This window comes from Myiozetetes cayanensis, unplaced genomic scaffold (assembly GCF_022539395.1).
Source record: "Myiozetetes cayanensis isolate MyiCay16 unplaced genomic scaffold, myiCay2020 scf6-25, whole genome shotgun sequence".
Taxonomy (NCBI): domain Eukaryota; kingdom Metazoa; phylum Chordata; class Aves; order Passeriformes; family Tyrannidae; genus Myiozetetes; species Myiozetetes cayanensis.
Window position 1 is genome coordinate 10,585,065 of NW_026087853.1, and position 18,376 is coordinate 10,603,440.

Genomic DNA, 18,376 nt, shown 5'->3' on the forward strand with positions numbered 1-18,376 from the left:
AGCTTCCTGTGCCTTTCACCCTTGGTTTGGGAGAATCCCTTTAGGGATGCTGCTTTATAGGAGGACAAGAAGAGCCTTGTTTTCAGGACGTTGACAAGGTATAGCTGTGCTTAACTGTAAAAGTAGCTTCTGGGAGGAAAATGCATTGGGAGGCAGCGGGTGTCCAGGCTCATTGCTGGGGATGTGGGGCACCTCTGTGGTGCCTGTGTGGTCAGTGCTGTCAGTGGGGCACCAGGGTCCTGACCTACCATCCAGCTGGACACTGGACAACCCCCACTCTATAGCAAAAAGGCAAATCAGTAAGACCAAATCAAAACCCCAGCGGGGTGCCATGGAGGAAGATTAAAGCACCTCTGTTGGTTCAAGTCTCTTCTTACCACGTTGTTTGGTACTGCCTAGGCTGGAGCAGGGACTGTCCTGCTGTGAGTGAGTCCCATAGAACGGCTCTCAGCAGCTTCCTCATCTCATGGACACCTACGTTAACCTTTTCTGGCATCTCTGCTGTGAACTGGCCTAAGTAAAGGGATTACGTTTTTTTCTTACATTCCTTTAACTGCTAATGCCTCATTATGAAAAGGTCTTAAATAAAAGTGTCTTGATCACAACCATGTAGCTACCATGCAGACCTCTGCTCTGCATACTTGTGGTTTGGAGGAGTGGAAAATAAATTTCCTACTGTCAAAATAAATGTATAATTCATCATATTTACCCCTCTGACAGATTCCTCTGAAATCTCAGATGAGAATCAGAAAGGCTCCAGTGTCTCCAAGTGTCTTTTAAAATTATACAGTTTTGTGCTCTGCAGGCTGAAAGATTGTTTTGTTTGTTAAAACAATTTCTAATTTATGTTTTTAGAAAGCTTGAGGAACCAGGCAGTTCCCTGCTCTCTTCAGAGGCCGTTGAGTTAAAACAAGGTCGAGTGATTTGTCTTACCTCCATTTAGCTGTAATGAGTATTAAGTGGTTTATCTATGTAGAGAAAAGTTACTCAGCTAGATTACATCCAAGTTGAATTACATCCCATTCCAGATGGAGTATGTTTTTTAGAACAGTAAATCTTGAGGAGTGTGGATAATAACAGTAATGCTCCTTCCTGGGCTGGAATGTGATTCTTCTACCTCTTGTGGAGATAAAACTGCATCCAATTAGTTTTCCAAAGGCTTAGTAAAGAAATGGGGCTGCAGGTTTTACATCTCTGTGAACAATTTAGTTTGAAGCATTTACATTGTGGAAGTGAGTGATGGCTGCTGGTGATCATAGTTTTCATCCATTTTGCTGTTGCAGGTGGCAGCCTGGGCATGCCTCTGCCTCTCTCCCTGCCTTCCTCTTCTGCACCAAGTGTGGTGGCTGCCACAGGGAGGGTGCTGAGTGGGAAAGTGTGCCCCAGTACCCTGCTGTGGCAGCTGCTCATGCCACTGAAGAGAGTGCATTTGGCTGATGAAGGTGGAGCCTTCCTCACAGCTGGCAGCAGGCTTTGACAAGGCAGTGAGGACCATTTCTTTTATTTCTAATGAAAGGGGATGAGGGGGTCTGAGCTGTCAGTGATCCAGCTCTGCTGCCTCTCCTGGGTGGGTTAGTGGGGCTGTCCTTGTCTCCTGGCTCTGGGGAGGCAAGAGAGGAGGGAAACTCACTGATAAGAAGAAGGTCAGAGGCAGAAAAATGTTGGGAATGTGTTTTTTGATCTAACATGGGAGAGACCTAGCCTGGGGTTTTGCTGCTCAGCCCTGCAGTGTTACTACTTGCTGCTGTGAGAATGATGAGATTTTTTTCAACTTGAGATCAAGATGCAAATGGCTCATCTGGCCCCTAGCTCCACATAGGCAGGTCCAGAAGATGGAGGCAATTCATCTCTGAGGGTACAGCAAGGATGGTGATGGCTCTGAGCACTGTTTCAACCTTTGCCCAAGATGGAGCATCTTCTGCTGACTAAACAGCTAATTTGTTGTTTCTTTCTTTCTTTTTTTTTTTTTTTTTTTAATGTATGTTTTATGTTGCCATAGGGTGTTTTCTGGCTGAGGTCAGACATCAGACGTGGTTTGGTGTTGAACAGTGGTGTCTGAAGAATTCTAGCAGGTCTCAGAGCAGGCTTTCAAGACTGGCGGTAGTTGTGGTGTGCATTGGCTCCTGGGGATGCAGGGCTTGCCTTCCCAAAGAGTACCCTTTTTTTTTGATAAGGGATATGAAACCATAAAGTGGAGATAATTCTCCTTTCCTTTTCTCTGTCAGTCTTACTCTGGTCTTTCCATCAACCAGCCAGTTGGTCCATGCAGGATTCAGGACCTGAACACAACAGCTTCTGTGTCACCATTCATCTGCTTAACCTAAATTTCCTGTAACCATTAGCAGTGATGGAACCTGCCACTAGCACATGTTGAAGAGGTTGCTCATGAGGTTTGGGTTGCCAGCCTCCACTTTGAGTAACTTCCCACTTGAATACTTGAATTCAGAGCTGCTGAAATGGACCTTCTACAGTTTCTCTGCCCTCCATGGGCTTAGAACTGCAAAAAAAGGCTTTTTTGCATTAGAAATAGTTCCCATAAGATTTTTTCTTTCTTTCTTTTTTTTTTTTTTTTTTTTTTTTTTTTGTCGATGCTCTTTGCACACAATGTGGTGTGGTAGTCCACACTATAAACACTTAGTAGTGATAAGAGAGTACAAAGGGGGGGCACTGCACATAGCAGGCTACCTGGTGCTTGGGAAACAGGCTTGGACTGCTAATGGGCTAACAGGCTTAGTCTGTGCTATGGCTCTTGTGGAGTCTCTGTTATCAGCGTCACATCAGCATCACATTTGGATCTTCCTTGTCATTATCTGTCGTTTCTGCACTTGTTTGTACAAGTGTTGCTGTCTGCGCAATTTGTGCACACGTAGACTGTGCTTGGTCCAGAGGCATAGCTCTGATTCCCAGGCAGGTGTGGATTGAGCCTCACCTTTGACATCGCTTTGAATCCTTCCTTGAAGCTGCGTTGAATGCCCAGATACTTTGAGGTAAAAATCAGGACCAGGTGTATTATCAGTGTTATTGCATTCATTGTGTAGAGACACTCGGCTCTGCTGCTGCCCTGGCACTATGAGGGCATCAGTGAGGCTGGAGTGCAGGTGGGAAGGACACCTTAATCTGACCAGATCTACCAATGGAAGCTGTTGTATCCAGCACACAGGTGGAAGTGGTGGAGTCTCTGTCTGTCTTCAAACAGATATGGAGACTGGTTTTGGAACTGTTTAGCCAAATGGGTATTACTGGACCGAATTTAGGGGTAAGTTAACCATGTGTGGTGGCCTGGGGCACAGAGGAGGTCAGACCAAAGGGTCCATGGTCCTCCTGGCCTTATATTTAACAATCTCAAACTCTCCTCACACCCTGCTGGGGGACAGGTTCATTACTGATTCAGGAAGTTGTTCAAGCTGATGCTAAAATCTTGCTGACTTCAGCACTGATCTACTGCAGGATTCTACTCACCACCTTTAGATATGCATGGCTAAATTTGTGGTGCTGTTGACATGAGGCCTTCACAGGGAAGGTGCTGTACATTGATTCTATAACCTATAAATTGATTCTATAACCTATTTGGTTTACTCTCTTATCTGACCTGGAGACTCCCTCTATGTTAGGGTGGTGGTTGGGCAGTTTGTGGTCCCTGCAGCTGAGGGTGATACTGCTCTGAACCTTACAACCACTTAAGCTGTTCACTGAACTGGTGTAGCCTCCTACGGTGTCTTCTTAACCTTTTTCGTGAGGACTTGTTTGGATTTCCTGGGTTTGGACAAAGCATGATCCAGACAAAAAAGTGAGCATGTTTCCTCTGAAAGTGTTTGTGCTTTAGACAGGCACTTGACTCGGATCCTTCCTGCTGTTCCTTTATGTGCGGTTTGGCACTTGTCTATGGTAGCACTTTTTCAAGCATATTCCAGTTTTTCTCTTGAATGGTCAAAGCACTCTCAGTGATTAGCTGCAGCTTGCACGCTAGCTCTTCTGCTGAACTGTCCCCAGGGTGGCCAAGAAGAGGCATTCAGGCTTAGTGTGGAGTGCGTTCAGCAGGCACTGGCAAAGGCAGAGAGAAGCTGTTTAGCGCAGAGCCAGCCTAAGCCTCACACGTGTGCGTGGGTCTGTGTTGGTGTGTGTGGGGCTGCAGCCAGTGGTGCCTGCTCACTGTAGTGGGGCTGATCCTGAAAGGTGCTGGCCACAGGCAGTACACATCCACGAGCATTGGTGCCCTCGTTAACACCTGGTTCCTCGCCAATTCACGCTCGGCGAGAAGTCCTGGGGTTGAACAGTGTCTTTTGCAGTCCTGCCATAGTAAATGAAATGAGGTAAAATACAATTCCACCTTTCAGAGCCCTTTTAGCAGTGTGGAAGATGCTTGGGGTTTCTCATATGCTTATGTTGCAAAACTCTTTTCCTCCTGCTGTAACAACTCGTGGCCTCTGCTACCCAAATTACGAATGGAGGAGAAGTTTTGCAAAGATCCAAGTGGGTGGAAGGAACTCACTAAGCTTAAATGAAAATGGAGAAAAGGTTTTCTGAGGTTCTTTTGTTTTCTCCCCTGTGAAATTTGCAAATGTGTTGCTTCAAAGCACAGTTCAAAACAAAAGCCAGATGCTTTGGAGAGCAGAAAGCCACCCACAATGCTCTCCAGCAACTTATCTTCTATGACAGGCCACCCTGTCTGGTATTGCTATCTTACTGCAGTGGTAAACTGGCCATTACATTCCTTCAGATTGAATATTACCATTTTATGTGAGGATATTCTGTATTTTATTGTCCTGGTATTTTTCTGGTTAGTGTCACGTGCTTCCACTAAAAAAACAGATGTCCTGGGGAGGCACTTGTTGTGTGCCTGCTGCAGCTCTGTGGCCTTGCTGAATACACTTCTCCCCCTTTTACAGCACTGGAATTTGTGGCAGTGACCTCGTAGAGCTGTGCCAACAGCTTACTTTTGTGAGTTTTTCAGCTGTTTTTGAAAGAAAAAGGCACGTGTGTGGAGGGGTTGTTTATTCAAGCCTAAAAGGAAACATCTTGTTCTGTTGTGGAGTATTTTAGTGCATTTTAGATGAATGAGAATTGCTTTCAAACCCAGGAAATTACTTTTATAAAAATACAAACCACAGTATTTCAACTTCACTTTCCTTCTGTATCCCCCCACTGCTCAAATTGGTGGCACCAGTAAGAATCCACAGAAGATACTGCTATTGCTGAATCTCAACTTTTTAGTGAAAGAAAAATTGTGATACATTCCCTTCCTCACCCTATACATGGGGTTTTATTCATTAGGTCTATCCCAAGCTTGCCTTCCACAGAGTGGGAAAACATTTTACTGTTTGACAATGCTTGCCTGTAACACAAGAAGCTTAAATGTGTTTTTTTTCTCTTTTTTCCTAAAGATTCGTCTTCCAACTATATCAGGCAACTTGAAACAAAAGTGAAACTTCTGGAGGATGACAACAAGCTTCTTTCCCAGGTAGGTGTTTTTTACCTAATAGATGTTAGTGTGGCTCGGTTCTAGGGTTTCCATGTGGTTGTGTCTGACTGCCCATTTGAATGCACAAGGGCTTTTGGTAAATGTCCTACCCAGGAGGAACATAATGGTCTTTTCATATTGACCCCCACAGATACAATTTGGTCTGCTTTTGTTAAAAACAAAAGAATAATAGGACAAAAAAGAAGAATCCTCTGTTAGTGTCCGTGTGTGTTTCAGAGATCCATTAATGCCTCCCTGCAGAGCTCCTTGATCCACTGCTGCTCTTGGGGATGCTGTGGGAGTCCAGTGCTGCCTGTGCCCTTGCTGTAGGATTTTGTCTTGCTTGCCCATTTACATTGACTTTTATCTTGTTGAAAGTGGAGACTGTAGTCAAAGGACAGCCTTGGGAATAGTTTTGTGCAGTGTGGGGTCCTAGCTTTTATTTGAGATCTTACTTAAATCCGAGCAGACCTCTCTAAAGTGGCACTTTTTGCTTGCATCTCCCTTTCAAAGTCTAGTCCACGTGCCACTGGGCTTTTGATTACTCCTGGTGCTTACCTGTCTTTATACAGCAATGTCAAACAGTGGGAAGAAAGCAGTTATTCTGTCTGGTATGTCCTCTGGATCCCCGGTAAAACCCAGCAGTTGGTATAAACAGGGGCAACTTTGCTGCATTCAGTGAAACACTGTCTATTTAAACCATTGGAAAAGTTACTCTTTTTTTCTTTTCCTTTGCATTCTTCCACTGTGTTATGTTCTACCCTCCTGGCACTTTAAAGGCTTTTTTTCTATACTTTGCTTCTTACTTCAAGCACTGAGTTTCACAGTGATTTTGTTCCAGATTCTTTCCAATTATAAGGACTGGAAATAAAATAGGCCTTCTAATATTTTTAAAATACCTTTTTACCAGTTTATATTGTGCTCTTCATTTTTGCTGAATCTGAAAATAGAGTGCTCCAGGATCATGTTTCTAAAACATTCCCATTTAAAATAAGCAAACAAAAATAATAAAGAGCTCTATGCTCACGGAAATTTCAATAAAATAATTTTCTCAAACCTTATTTTTTCTGAAGTACACATTTTGATCTGATGGTGAGCCTTTTAAAAGGTTCTCCTATGTTTCCAGTGTACTCATTGACATTGCTAGCCATGAAACAAAACTCATAGGGCACCAAGGGGTTAAACCCCAAAAGAGTACTCTACTCAACAGCTTTGGAGTTGCTTCGTGTATTAATCAATTGCTAATTTAATTTTAACTTCCTCTGTCTTTCTCCCAAACATGAGTGCGGGCTGGTGTCTGGTGGCGGTCGAAACCCCGAGACTATTTAATTGGAGCTATTGATAAGCAGATGGACTGCGTGTGGACAGTTGGGATGTGCATGGATTTGGGGATGGGCTTGATGTGCCCTTGGCCTAGCTTTGTCCTGCCACAGCCGAGCACGTTGCTCTGTCTGATCTGCCTTATGAGGTGAAAAAAAAAAAAAAGTGGTTGGTAATTAATGATGGTAATAAATAGGGGCGGAATAGCTGGCTGGGCTTATTGCGTAGGGAGGATGAAGCCCAGTTAGCTTTGGGGTGTGTGAGGCTGCTTCAGGCTCATGCATCAGCCCTTCAGCTCTGTGCTGTCTTGGGTGTGAAAGCTGTACCTTTTCCTCCACACAGGTGTCATCACTGTTCGGACTGTGTCACTACAAACATTTGAATTCAGGAGGGAGAGAAATGACCTTAAAATAGCTCTGTGTTCTGGAGAAGGCCTGCCACCTCCCCAACAGCAGCAGGCAGTGGTGCCACCCTGGCTGTGATGTGCTGTGCAGCCTGCATGTGATGTCTTAATGGCCCTCCAAAAAGACCAGGATCTGACCTATTTTAGATCATGCTATTTATTGTAAGCCAGGAGTCAGCTTTCCTTAGGGCAACAGAAGTGTTGAAGCTACCATAACCTGGATGAACTCCCTGGGAATACTGAGCTGCATCACCTCCAATCTGTCATGCTACATACCCAGATTTGGAATTTCTTTCTCTTTCAATGAGAAAGATTAGGAAAATCTGTATAGATACAAATTGACGTGCATATGTACATGTAGCTCCCAGCACTTGCCCCCAAAAAATATAATCCACTTACTGTATTCTTACTTGCTTTGTCTGATTGGAAAGTGTTTAGCTGTTACCATGCGGATCTTGGGATAAGCCTCTAGTCAAAAAGGATCCTGGCAAACTTCCTTCTGTTTTGAAAGTTGCCAGGTGATCCTGGCCATTTGAACTTTGTAATGCCAAACTGGCTTGTCAACACCAAAGTCACATTTTAACTCAGCTTGGCTTTCTCCCTGGGAGTATTGACTTTACAATAATATTTGCAGCCTGGTGTCAAGAAGTTCTATCACCAGCGTGCTGAGGAGCGATGAAACCTGACGTCCTAAGTAACAAACAGTGCCTGTGCATTAAGGGATTAACAAATCAGTGCTGGTTATGGAAGTCTTCCTGGCTTCCTTCCAAGTGCTGAACATAGAGCTGAAATAGTGCTTCATCCAGAGAAACCCGAGAAGGCTGGTGCTGCAAGGGATATTTGCAAGCTTTACAGGAGGATTTATATTCCAGTGGCCAGTGACACAAAATACCCCTTTGCTGGCTGATGCATCCTGAGCGAGATTTGTTGCCTTATCTTCCTCAGCATCTTTGGAGTGAAGTAATGCTGAGAGATGGTGTCTTTGTACCCGCTTTTGATGTGGAATTAAGTTGGTACAGGGGTCCCAAACCTGCACTTTTCTCCTGATTCCCGACATAACCTTTTTCTATAAGCACTTTGGAAGAAAGCCTCAGTGGGAAAGTCAAAAGCTCTCCAGCCTGTGCTTGGCAGCTGCTCTGCACTGTGCATGTTACCTGCAGCAAAGGTGTGCTGGGATTCACACTTCTTGTTTTTCTAGTGACTTATTTGAAGAGGTTAATGGAGAGAGCTTTTCTTACTCTTGGGAGATCAAGAAATACCATCTCACAAGCTACACTTTGCAATGGGAGGAAAATGAATGGAGATGGAGTGTTATTTATGATAGCCATATAGGACTTTTTGTTATTGTTGTTTTGACATGTTTTGCTTTCTAGGGGAGGAGATGTGTATTTCCAGTTGGGAAATGAGCTGCTTCTGATTTTGCTAACCCATCAGTAATGATCACTCTTCCCATTCTCCTTTGAGGAGAAATTACTCTGATTTTTAATTTTTCTTTTTACTCAGTTTAAACTGTAATGTTTTGCTGGCATGGCCATGTTAGCTAGAAAGTCATGGTCTCTTTTGGGTGGCATGACTGTGCTGGCAAAATCTCTGGCAGCAGTTCTGGGAGATGCTGTAGCAAATGCCACTACCAGAAAAGGCCCCTCAGTCCTGCTCTCCAGTGCTGGTAGGTGTCTGTGGTGTAGTCACAGTGGAAAAGACCCCACAGAGCCAAGTGGGGGCCTCTATGTCCTGGGCTTGACAGTGTGAGCCTTTCTCACAAGTGTAGCTGGTTTCTGGAAGTTTTAGTTGAAGTGTGAAGAAGATGAATGCAAGCTCCAAGGAATGTTGTATGTTGGCTTTGGAGAGTATTGTGGGCACCACTTTTATAGTCTCAAATCCTCCAGGGAAGAAGTGCACTGAGTTCTGCTGTGTTCATGCAGTCAATCTGTGCAACATCACATGGGAGAAGTCCTCATTTTCCTCTGTGTCACTGTGGGAAGTGTTCAGGAGAGCTGGTGTTAACCTTTCTTTAATGGTATGTGGTTGACTCGGTGAGGTTACCTTCCATATAAGATGCTAAGATATAACCCCTGAGGTGGGAGACCACATTGAAGCATTCCCCTGAGCTGAAGTTGTTCAAGTAGAAAATAGACCCCTTAAGCCATCTCACACTGACCCTTGAACTAAACAGGAGTTTTTAATTACACACTTTCCCCTAAAGGTTAGAGAGACCTGTGTTTATGACATTTCCAAAGGTCAATTCTGGTTAGTTTTGTAAGTAATGCATACATTTTAGAGATAATAACAGTGACAAACTTCTGGCTATTCTTTCACACTGTCTTGCATTTTTCAGCTCATTCTGTACAATGGCAAGGATTGAGCACTTTCAACTATAACTGAATTTCATAGGCTTTGTGGACTCATCACCCTATTCTCTCTCCTTATAACTAAGAACTGTGCCCCATGAGCTGGTTGTCAGGACTCTTTTTGGTTTATAGTCTCAACTGAGCGGTGTCTGGCTTTTCCCTGCAGAAAAAAAATGCCAGAGGCATTTTTCTGTTCGAAGATGCCCAGGGCATATTGTACATCATTTTTTCAAAAAGCCCAGCTTTGAACAGAACAGACTTTTGGGCAGGTGAGGCTCTGAGTAACTGGGTATTTGACAGTGAAGTCCTGGTGCATCTTTCAGGGAAAATTTCAAGTCCCCTGGAGTCGAGCAGAGTTAAAAAAAAATTCTCTATGGAGTGACAACCCTTGGGATTTCTGAAGAACATAAGAGTATTTAATTAAAATTGCCAAATAGACTTCAGTATCACCAGCACTTCACAGCAGTTCAGTATCTGCCTGCTAGCTGACTGGGATTTAGAGTATCCTTGGAAGATCTTTAGAGCATCCCTAGAAGTTCTTGAAAACTGTGCTTGGTTTTATTTTTAAAAAACTGCATGCTAAGCCTAAATTAAAAGAAGGCTGCAGCTGCACAGATAGTAAAATGATAATAGACAATGCCTGTAAACACTGCTATTAAAAGAGAGCTGAGGTGTTTGAGCTGGGAGCTTCCATGGCCAGGGCATCTGCAGGCTGCTGCAATTCTTAGTCAAGTGGGATCTTGGCACAACTGTGGACTCAGCAGGCAGCTTCCAGCATAGCGCTCTGAAAACAAGGGGGGGAAATCTGGACTGCAGGATCGAAAAGAGCCTTGTAATTGTTAGCACTGCAATGAACAAAGATGTAAATGCCATTCAGTGGAGAGCCTGATCTCTTCCCTAGGAGCAGAGGATGGAGGAGAAAAAGAAATTGCCCACAATGTGCTGGCTGGCTCTGGGAGAGTCGGACTGCAATTTCCTATGTTGTTTTATTATCAGTTGCTTTTGTGCCAAGTCTGCCATTAACATTTCCTGCTTGTGGAGTTGCCTCTTTGCTCTCAGTTGCTGTAAGGTCTTAACTTTGGGCCTCTCTGTGAATTGGCTCTGGAGGTTTGTTGTGAGGCCGGGGCTTGTGCCAGGAGCATTGCACACACTCACCACGACAGGAACAGAATTACAAACCTGTCTAATTTCCCCAAAGTCTACCTACTGTTTGTGTGTGAGGAGGATAAGTATAATTGCTTTAATTTAAGGTCTCACAAGGGAAATTGGATTTTTTTTGTAATACAGAGGAACTCAGACATGAAAGCTTTCCAGGCAGTTGGTCTCCATTTAAATTCAGAATACTGAAGGGGACGTGCCCTCAGTTACTATATTACCATTTGTAGGCAGTGTTTAAATGTTTAGCTGCATATTAATTTTAAGTAATAAAAAAGGAGATGCATGTTTGGGGTCACATCCAAATATTCTTTTCAAGTCAATGGTGAGAATTCCTACAGGACTCCATGCATTTTGGAGTACAACTCTAGCAGAACTAGACCTTCTCTCATGAGACCTTCTCTCATGAGACCTTTCAGGACACCAGTCTCAAAACTATGATTTAAGCCTCTAACTTGCATTGCATTTCCTACATACATAAATGCAAAAGATGTTAACAGGATCCCTCAAATGTTGCTTCCTTAGTTGTGGCAGTAGAATCTTCAAGAAAACATAGCATGCAAAACCAACTGATGTCCAAGTGTGTTTCATTTCACCTCCTTCTCTTATGAATTAAAATGACAAGACTGATCTGACCAATTTGCTATCCAATAGATTGAGATGTAAGTAAACAATATGCAGTTATTCAATAAAATGTTTTTCCTCCCCAAATAAGAGATGTACAATTTTATAAAAGCAATTCAGACATGTCTCAGATGTGCATCCAAAATACCTTTAAGCCCTTTAAGACAATGGAGTTCCTTCTGTTGTCTCTGGACATCAGGGTCTTGGGCTGCTACCTACCAAAATAAATATTCTCTTGGCATTCACCTTGCATTCATGCATATCTAAAATGCATGATCAGTGACAGAAATGAGCTTTTGCAACTTGTAATGACATCTGGATGGTGCACTGTGTGTTCTGGGGTTGTAGTCTGTGGTATCCAGGGATTTTATGAGAGTATAAATAGCGTTTCCTAAAAACCTAGGAAATATAATTCAAGAAGATCTGGATCCAGAAGTTGATTAACAGATAGACAAAGAAATACTCAGTTGATTGAGTCTTACAAATTTGAGACAGTCGTATAATTTCTGGCAACTTAACTCAAATTTTGGAAGGACTGGAGCTGAATTTTTGTGTATGAGTGTGTGTGAGAGAGATGCACACACACAAAGCTCTGCCATGCCCCATTTGTTTCTGTTGTGGATAAGCAAGAACATTGGGTTTAATGAGGCTCAGTTTAACCTCCAGCTGTGAAATACAGGATTAGTAATATCCTGTGCTTAACCAGCTTTGTAATAATTTAGCTAGATTCCACTTTTTTCTCCGTATGAGGACAGAGTCAGGGAAAAAGCTCTTAACTGAAGTTAGATCAGGCTATGAGGAAGAAGCTTTTTGTGTCTTTCTAACATGTAGAGAGGTTCAAAAACACAGAGTCTCAGTGATCAGTCCATCTGAGAAGGACTGAAAAATGTCTTGAGGGGAAACTAAGCAATAGCTGCAGAGGCTTAAAAACAGATTGTTGCAATGAGTTAAATGCCAAATTCAAGCCCAGCTCAAGAAAGATTCAGTGTTTGATATCTGAAAACAACTTGGGGAAGTATGGGAAGGATGTTAATCATTCATTGCTTTGAAAAAAACTGTCTTTTCTGAAAACTGTAAGTTTGTGACAAGATTTTTCTGTTTTGTTTTGGTTTTCATGAAGCCAAAAATGCAAATCTAAGTCTTTATAGGAGAGTTTTAAAGAATATTCAAACCGTCTCATAGAAATTTAGACTGTCTGTGACTGATTCTCTCTGACTGTTTAAGTCCTGGCTCAGCAGAGGGCTTTGAATATCTGAATGGTCTTCCAGAAGAAAGGGACTTGAATGCCCATCCTGCCCTGAGTGCTGTTCTAAAGAAGAATCATAGAATCAGCCAGGTTGGAAAGGACCTCTGAGATCATTAAGTCCAACCCTTGACCCACTACCAGTGCAGTTACCAGACCATGGCACTCAGTGCCACAGACAGGGATGGAGAATCTACCACTTCCCTGGGCTGCCCATTCCAATGCCTGATTACCCTCTCTTAAAGAATTTCTTCCTAATATCCGACCTAACCTCCCCTGGCAGAGCTTAAGATCATACCCTCTTGTCTTACTCATAGCTGCCTGGGAAAAGAGACCGACCCCCACCTGGCTACAACCTCCTCTCAGGTAGTTGTAGAGAGTGATGAGGTCACTCCTGAGCCTCCTCTTCTCCAGACTAAACAACCCTTGTTCCCTCAGCCTCTCCTCATAGGACTTGTGCTCAAGTCCCTTCACCAGCCTGGTTGCTCTTCTCTGGACCTGCTCCAGCACCTCAATATCCTTCCTGAACTGAGGAGCTCAGAACTGGACACAGCACTCCAGGTGTGGCCTCACCAGCGCTGAGTACAGGGGAAGGATCACTGCCCTGGTCCTGCTGGCCACACTATTCCTGATACAGGCCAGGATGCCATTGGCCTTCTTGGCCACCTGTGCACACTGCTGGCTCATGTTCAGCTTCCTGTCAATCCAGCACTCCCAGGTCCCTTTCCACCTGGCTGCTCTCCAGCCACTCTGTGCCCAGCCTGTAGCGCTGCAGGGGTTGTTGTGGCCAAAGTGCAGGACCCGGCACTTGGCCTTGTTGAACCTCATCCTGTTGGAATCAGCCCAACTCTCCAGCCTATCCAGGTCCCTCTGCAGAGCCCTCCTGCCTTCCAGCTGATTGACACGCCCCCCCCAGCTTGGTGTCATCTGCAAATTTACTAATGGTACACTTAATCCCCTCATCTAAATCATCAATAAAAATATTAAACAGAACTGAGAAGGGAGACAAGGTCAGCAGAGCCCTTGGTCAGCTGGTGCCCAGCATTAGTTAAAGCCTGCAAGGGACCTTTGTTAATTTATCAGGAGGGGATTCAGATCTTTGTTTTCCTTATTCCCAACTCTGTTGTTCTGTGCATGTGGGGAGTGCCTTAAAGGCATGCCAGTGGTATTGCTCTGGCTGAGCTTTTTGGAGGAGGTGCAGTGGTTCCCTTTGGCCTCGTTGCCTGGAGTACAGTTGACAGAAGAAAATGAAATGTGACTCTAGGGGATGGTCCAGTGAGTTTGTTTCTGTGCTTAATACTACATCCACATCTACATCTACTTGCCTGGAGGAACTGAGGCAGCATTCCTTAGCTTCTCCATTGGTATCCTTAGTAAAGACACCAATTTTCGTTCTGATGAGCCACAAATGAACTCTTAGTCTGTGACTCTGAAACTCATGACATGCAAGCTGCAGACCAGACTGGGGCTACACCAAATGTCAATGGTTATAGCTCTGTTTGGCTTTGTTAACTATTGATCTGCATTGCTGTTTGGGTTATAGGCTGGGATACTTGAATCTCTCAGCTGTGCCAGCTCATATTTACTCTTGAGCAAAGCCTGCCAGTTGTGTGATTATAATTATATACTGCAATTTGGTTTGAAGTGATTATCTGAGTCTCCTGTGAGTTATGGGTTTGATCTTTCTCTGCAGATCTAAAACAAGAGGACAAAAATACAGTATTGAGTGTACTAAAGTTCCCTACCTCTGTTGCTACAGAAAATGGAGAGGTTTGAAACTTGCACTGCTTTTATTGCCTGTAGCCCACTGAGATACTAATAAAAGTATTTTTCCAAGAGTGATTTTACATGGTAAAATCTGCAAAGCCCCTTACTGACTGTCTTCTGCCTTTCCCAAAGTTGTTACCTGCCCCCACAATAGAAAATTCCAGGTGTCACCAATGCAACCGGAGAAATCTGGTTGCCCCTCCAGCTTGTATGAATGCAGCTCATGATGTGAGGGGGGAGTCAGAGCACAGGTAGAAGTGGGGATCCTCTTCGCTGTGTTACATTTGGGAATGGCTGATATTGAGCCATGGCAAAGTGTCCAGATTAATTCTTACAGCTCCCTGTGCTGCTGCTGCACAAGGGCTGTGCGCCTGATTCTCAGGGTCACACCATTTCCAACTCCACATGAACCACTGAAAATGGCTTTACTGATGGAACTGGCTGAGGGTGTGCTTCTGACAGTCTGAATCCCGGGGAGGGGATCGGGAGAGAAGGTGTCTTGACAGACCTTCATCCTCTAAAGCCGTTGTCACCAATTCAGGAGAGATCCCTGGATGTGCTACACGTACAACAGGGATATGAGCCAGTGTAAAGGAATTTAATCTCTCCTGTTACAGAAAGCTCATATTATTGCATGACAAGGAAGATGTTAAATAGTTTTAATCTCATCCCTTAGGTTTTTTTTTCTTATTTGCAGAGTTCTTTCAAAATCAAATATGTTGATTTGGTTTTTTTTGCACTCTCATGTGTGTAATTTCCAACTTGCTCGATAAATGCTGTTGAAGTTAATGGAACTCTTCACATATACTTAAAGTCAGATATGTGCTTTGCTGAGCTTATTTTTGCTTGAGTATGTCTTGTAGTGATAACTGCAATTACTGAACCTTAATCCAATTATTAGCTAGCTTCACACAGGGAAATTGCCCATCCCTTGGGTTCCTGGTGCATGAGACACTAAAACATGGGTTAATGAGATAAGGAGGAAATGTTTGTGCAAGGTGGTGTAGTAGGGGATGTTCTCTGGGGCACAAAGCTGCCTGACAGAGCCATTCGTGTGTGGTGCCGAGGTCGTGACAAACAGGGGCCATTGCCCTGCTGCCTGTGCGAGAGCTGTGTAAGGCAGGTGTTTTGCAACATCTCCTTCATGTTATTTGAGATGTGTTTCTGCTTTGCTTTACCTCAGCAAAATATCATTGCTCTGCTGGACTTACTAAGGCTATCTTGGGCCAGGTTGTTCTTACAGAGAGGTGTGTTCTGATAGCGCCGTTGAACTCTGCAGGTGTGATAAAATACCTGTAGCTGTGAAGAATAAGGTGATCAAGCTTTATCAACTGTTTGTGGAGTCACCAAGCTCTAAATCTGGATAGTAAGGTGTTAATATTTGTGCAGATAATAATGGCTTCTGCAAGGCTTCCGCACGAATATGGGAAAAGGGATTTGGTCGTCTGTGGTTAAGATACAGGTTTTTTTCAAGACGATAAAATAATTTTTTTCTATTAAATTTCCAAATGTATAATATTCTTCTCTTCCCTTCTAGCTGGCTGACTGCAACAGGTTACCATGAAATTTCAGTAAGGTAGAGAGAGCTAATGCATCCATGAATGGCTTCTTGGATCTAGGGGCTGCCTTTTAATACTGCTGCTGGTTGTTTGGGGCACTGATTGCTTGTTCTTTCACATGCTAATGTCGGTGATTTCCATTTTTTAATCATCTGAATGTATTAAATATGCCACTAATTTATTTTTATTTCCCCCTGTACTTGTGCAAAAGACATTGGTTAGTAAGTTTTGGCCAACTTCAAATCAAAGCCATTTGCCTACCTGGCACTTCAGCTAAATTGCTGCAGGAAATAACAGGAAAAGGTTTTTGAGCTAAACCTTCCATTTAATTACCCAGTTGCAAACAATGGGTTGTTGGGTGTCAAAATTGAGGCAGTTTCAATTACTGGAACAATTATGGTTTAGAGAATTGTTGCTGGTAGATTTAAGAATTTATATTACAGTGACAGGCAAGTAATCCAGGTAATGGGCAGTACAAGAGTCCATAAAAATGAAGGCAGTCTGACATAGTGGACTGAAATAAAACCTTCTTTTTTTTTTTTTCCCCTCTTCATAAATGTATATAACCAAAAGCCAAGGTCTCAGCAGAGTTTTCCATCTAACATCCAAGATTTATGGGGTGAAAGTAGAATCTGAAGTAAGGATAAGATTTTTTTTTCCATATAGACTTTTTTTTCATATGGAGAGAATTACCCAAATCAGAAGCCCAAATCCTTATTGGGCTTACATGGTCAGGATGCAATGCCTTTGCCCTATTGCTAAGGACCAGATTCACTCTGATATTTAAATGATAGCTGAAGGAAATCCTGTGCTTTGTAGAAGGGGAGGTAACCACTAAAAAATGGAAATTTATTGTCTGTCAGAAGGCTGGGTGATGGTGTAACATAATTGGTTGTCCAAAGAAAATCTTCTGAACTGGTGTCAATAAGGATATCTTTTCTTATCAATATTGAGTTCTTCACAGGATTCCTTTCCATCTAGTTGCATTTCATGCTGTTACATAATTTCTTCTAAAGTTACGTTGAAATGCGGATATAATATTAATACATTTAAGTGGTGCGATGTGTAAGCTGCTGTCTCTTGAGCTTAGTGCAAGTGGGTCTGTGCTGTATGAAAATGAAGCTGATTATTATAAACCCTCCCAAATGACAGCCCTTTCAGAAGTCTGCTGTCGGTGACTCATGTATGCTTGATGCTCCTCTGCATTCTGGACACATTTGGCCATCCCTTTGTAAAGATACTCCCCAGAGGTAAACAAAAAGGGGCTTTGTAGGACTTCTAGCCTTCGACTCGGTGCTTTGTTGTGTGGTTTTTTTTAAATGAAGGTGTAAACCAGGAGAGAAAACATTCACAATGCCGGAGGTTACAAATGAGTTACAAAGAGGTGAAGAGATCAGCATCTCAGGTGCTCAGCTGTAGTCCTCAGGTGACACCAGGCCTGACCCTCCTTGCTCCTCCTGTGCAGCAGAAGGATGCAGGTCTCTAGCAGCTCTTTATCACATCTGCCAAGGCTCCATGAGTGTCTTGGATATGTTCAGGCATGGGATGCCCCTGTTTAGACACCCAGATTGATCCCAGATGACCCCACAGCCTGTGGGGAGAAGGGAAGCTGTAACCATTTGTGATGACTTTAATATTTCCACAGGGCACAGGGTCAAACTGATCATTTGTGATTAAATATAGTTTTTAGACTTTTTTCAGTCTTCATCTGTTACAACTTATGAGAAGGGAGAAAATAGTGTTTTCAATTAAAGGCTACTTATGTAACAACCCTGTTTTGAATGCTAATTCATGAATTACTGGAACCTGACAGTGCTGCTTTTTAATTTTCCTCGGTCACTTCAACAGATAATTCTAATTGAAATCGGTTTTTTGCTAATCTCTTTCGTGAATGCTGAGGACTTTCTGTCAAGTAAATTTCTGTCTTTCTGTGTTTAATTTCTGTTAAGAAGAGTCCTATTTTGTTACATCAAAGTATTTCAGAATTAAATCTATTTCTTTTTTTTTTTTTCCATTCTAGCAGAAGTAACACTGAAGGGTAACAGAAAAGATAATTTGTCTAACTTGTCTCTAAGTTTTCAACACTTTATCTTCACAGTTGGTTCAACACAGCCACAGTGCTGATCTGACTTTACTGGACAGAAACAGAAAGGAAAATAAATGTTTCTTTGTAGTACTTTGACCTTAAAATACCCCAAACACCATCCATCTTCTTGTGTTATTTGTGTTATTTTTCAATTGAATCACTCAGCACAGTGGGTCAAAAAGTCAGAGGCCACCATTTCTTCTCCCTGCTAGCAGGATAGAAAGCTTTGATAGGAACAAGTGTTTGCTGTTTTTTTGTTGTTTTGTTCTGCCTTTTCTTTTTTTTTTTTTAATGTAATTTTAAGCTTTGGTAAGCACCAAGATCTCAATTTCTATTTCTTTTAAAAATATACATTATTTGCTATGGAAAATACCACTTTCCACCTATGAAATTGCTTCTGAAATCAAATTGCT

The 18,376-nt window shown here is 42.9% G+C and overlaps 1 protein-coding gene across 1 annotated transcript in view; it reads left to right on the top strand.

Annotated features, from left to right (window-relative positions):
• The window catches only part of CCDC85C (coiled-coil domain containing 85C), a 109,486-nt gene that overhangs the window by 62,194 nt on the left and 28,916 nt on the right, over positions 1-18,376 (top strand). The window contains 1 exon segment of the mRNA XM_050337271.1: positions 5,382-5,458. Coding sequence (XP_050193228.1) covers positions 5,382-5,458 — 77 coding nt within the window.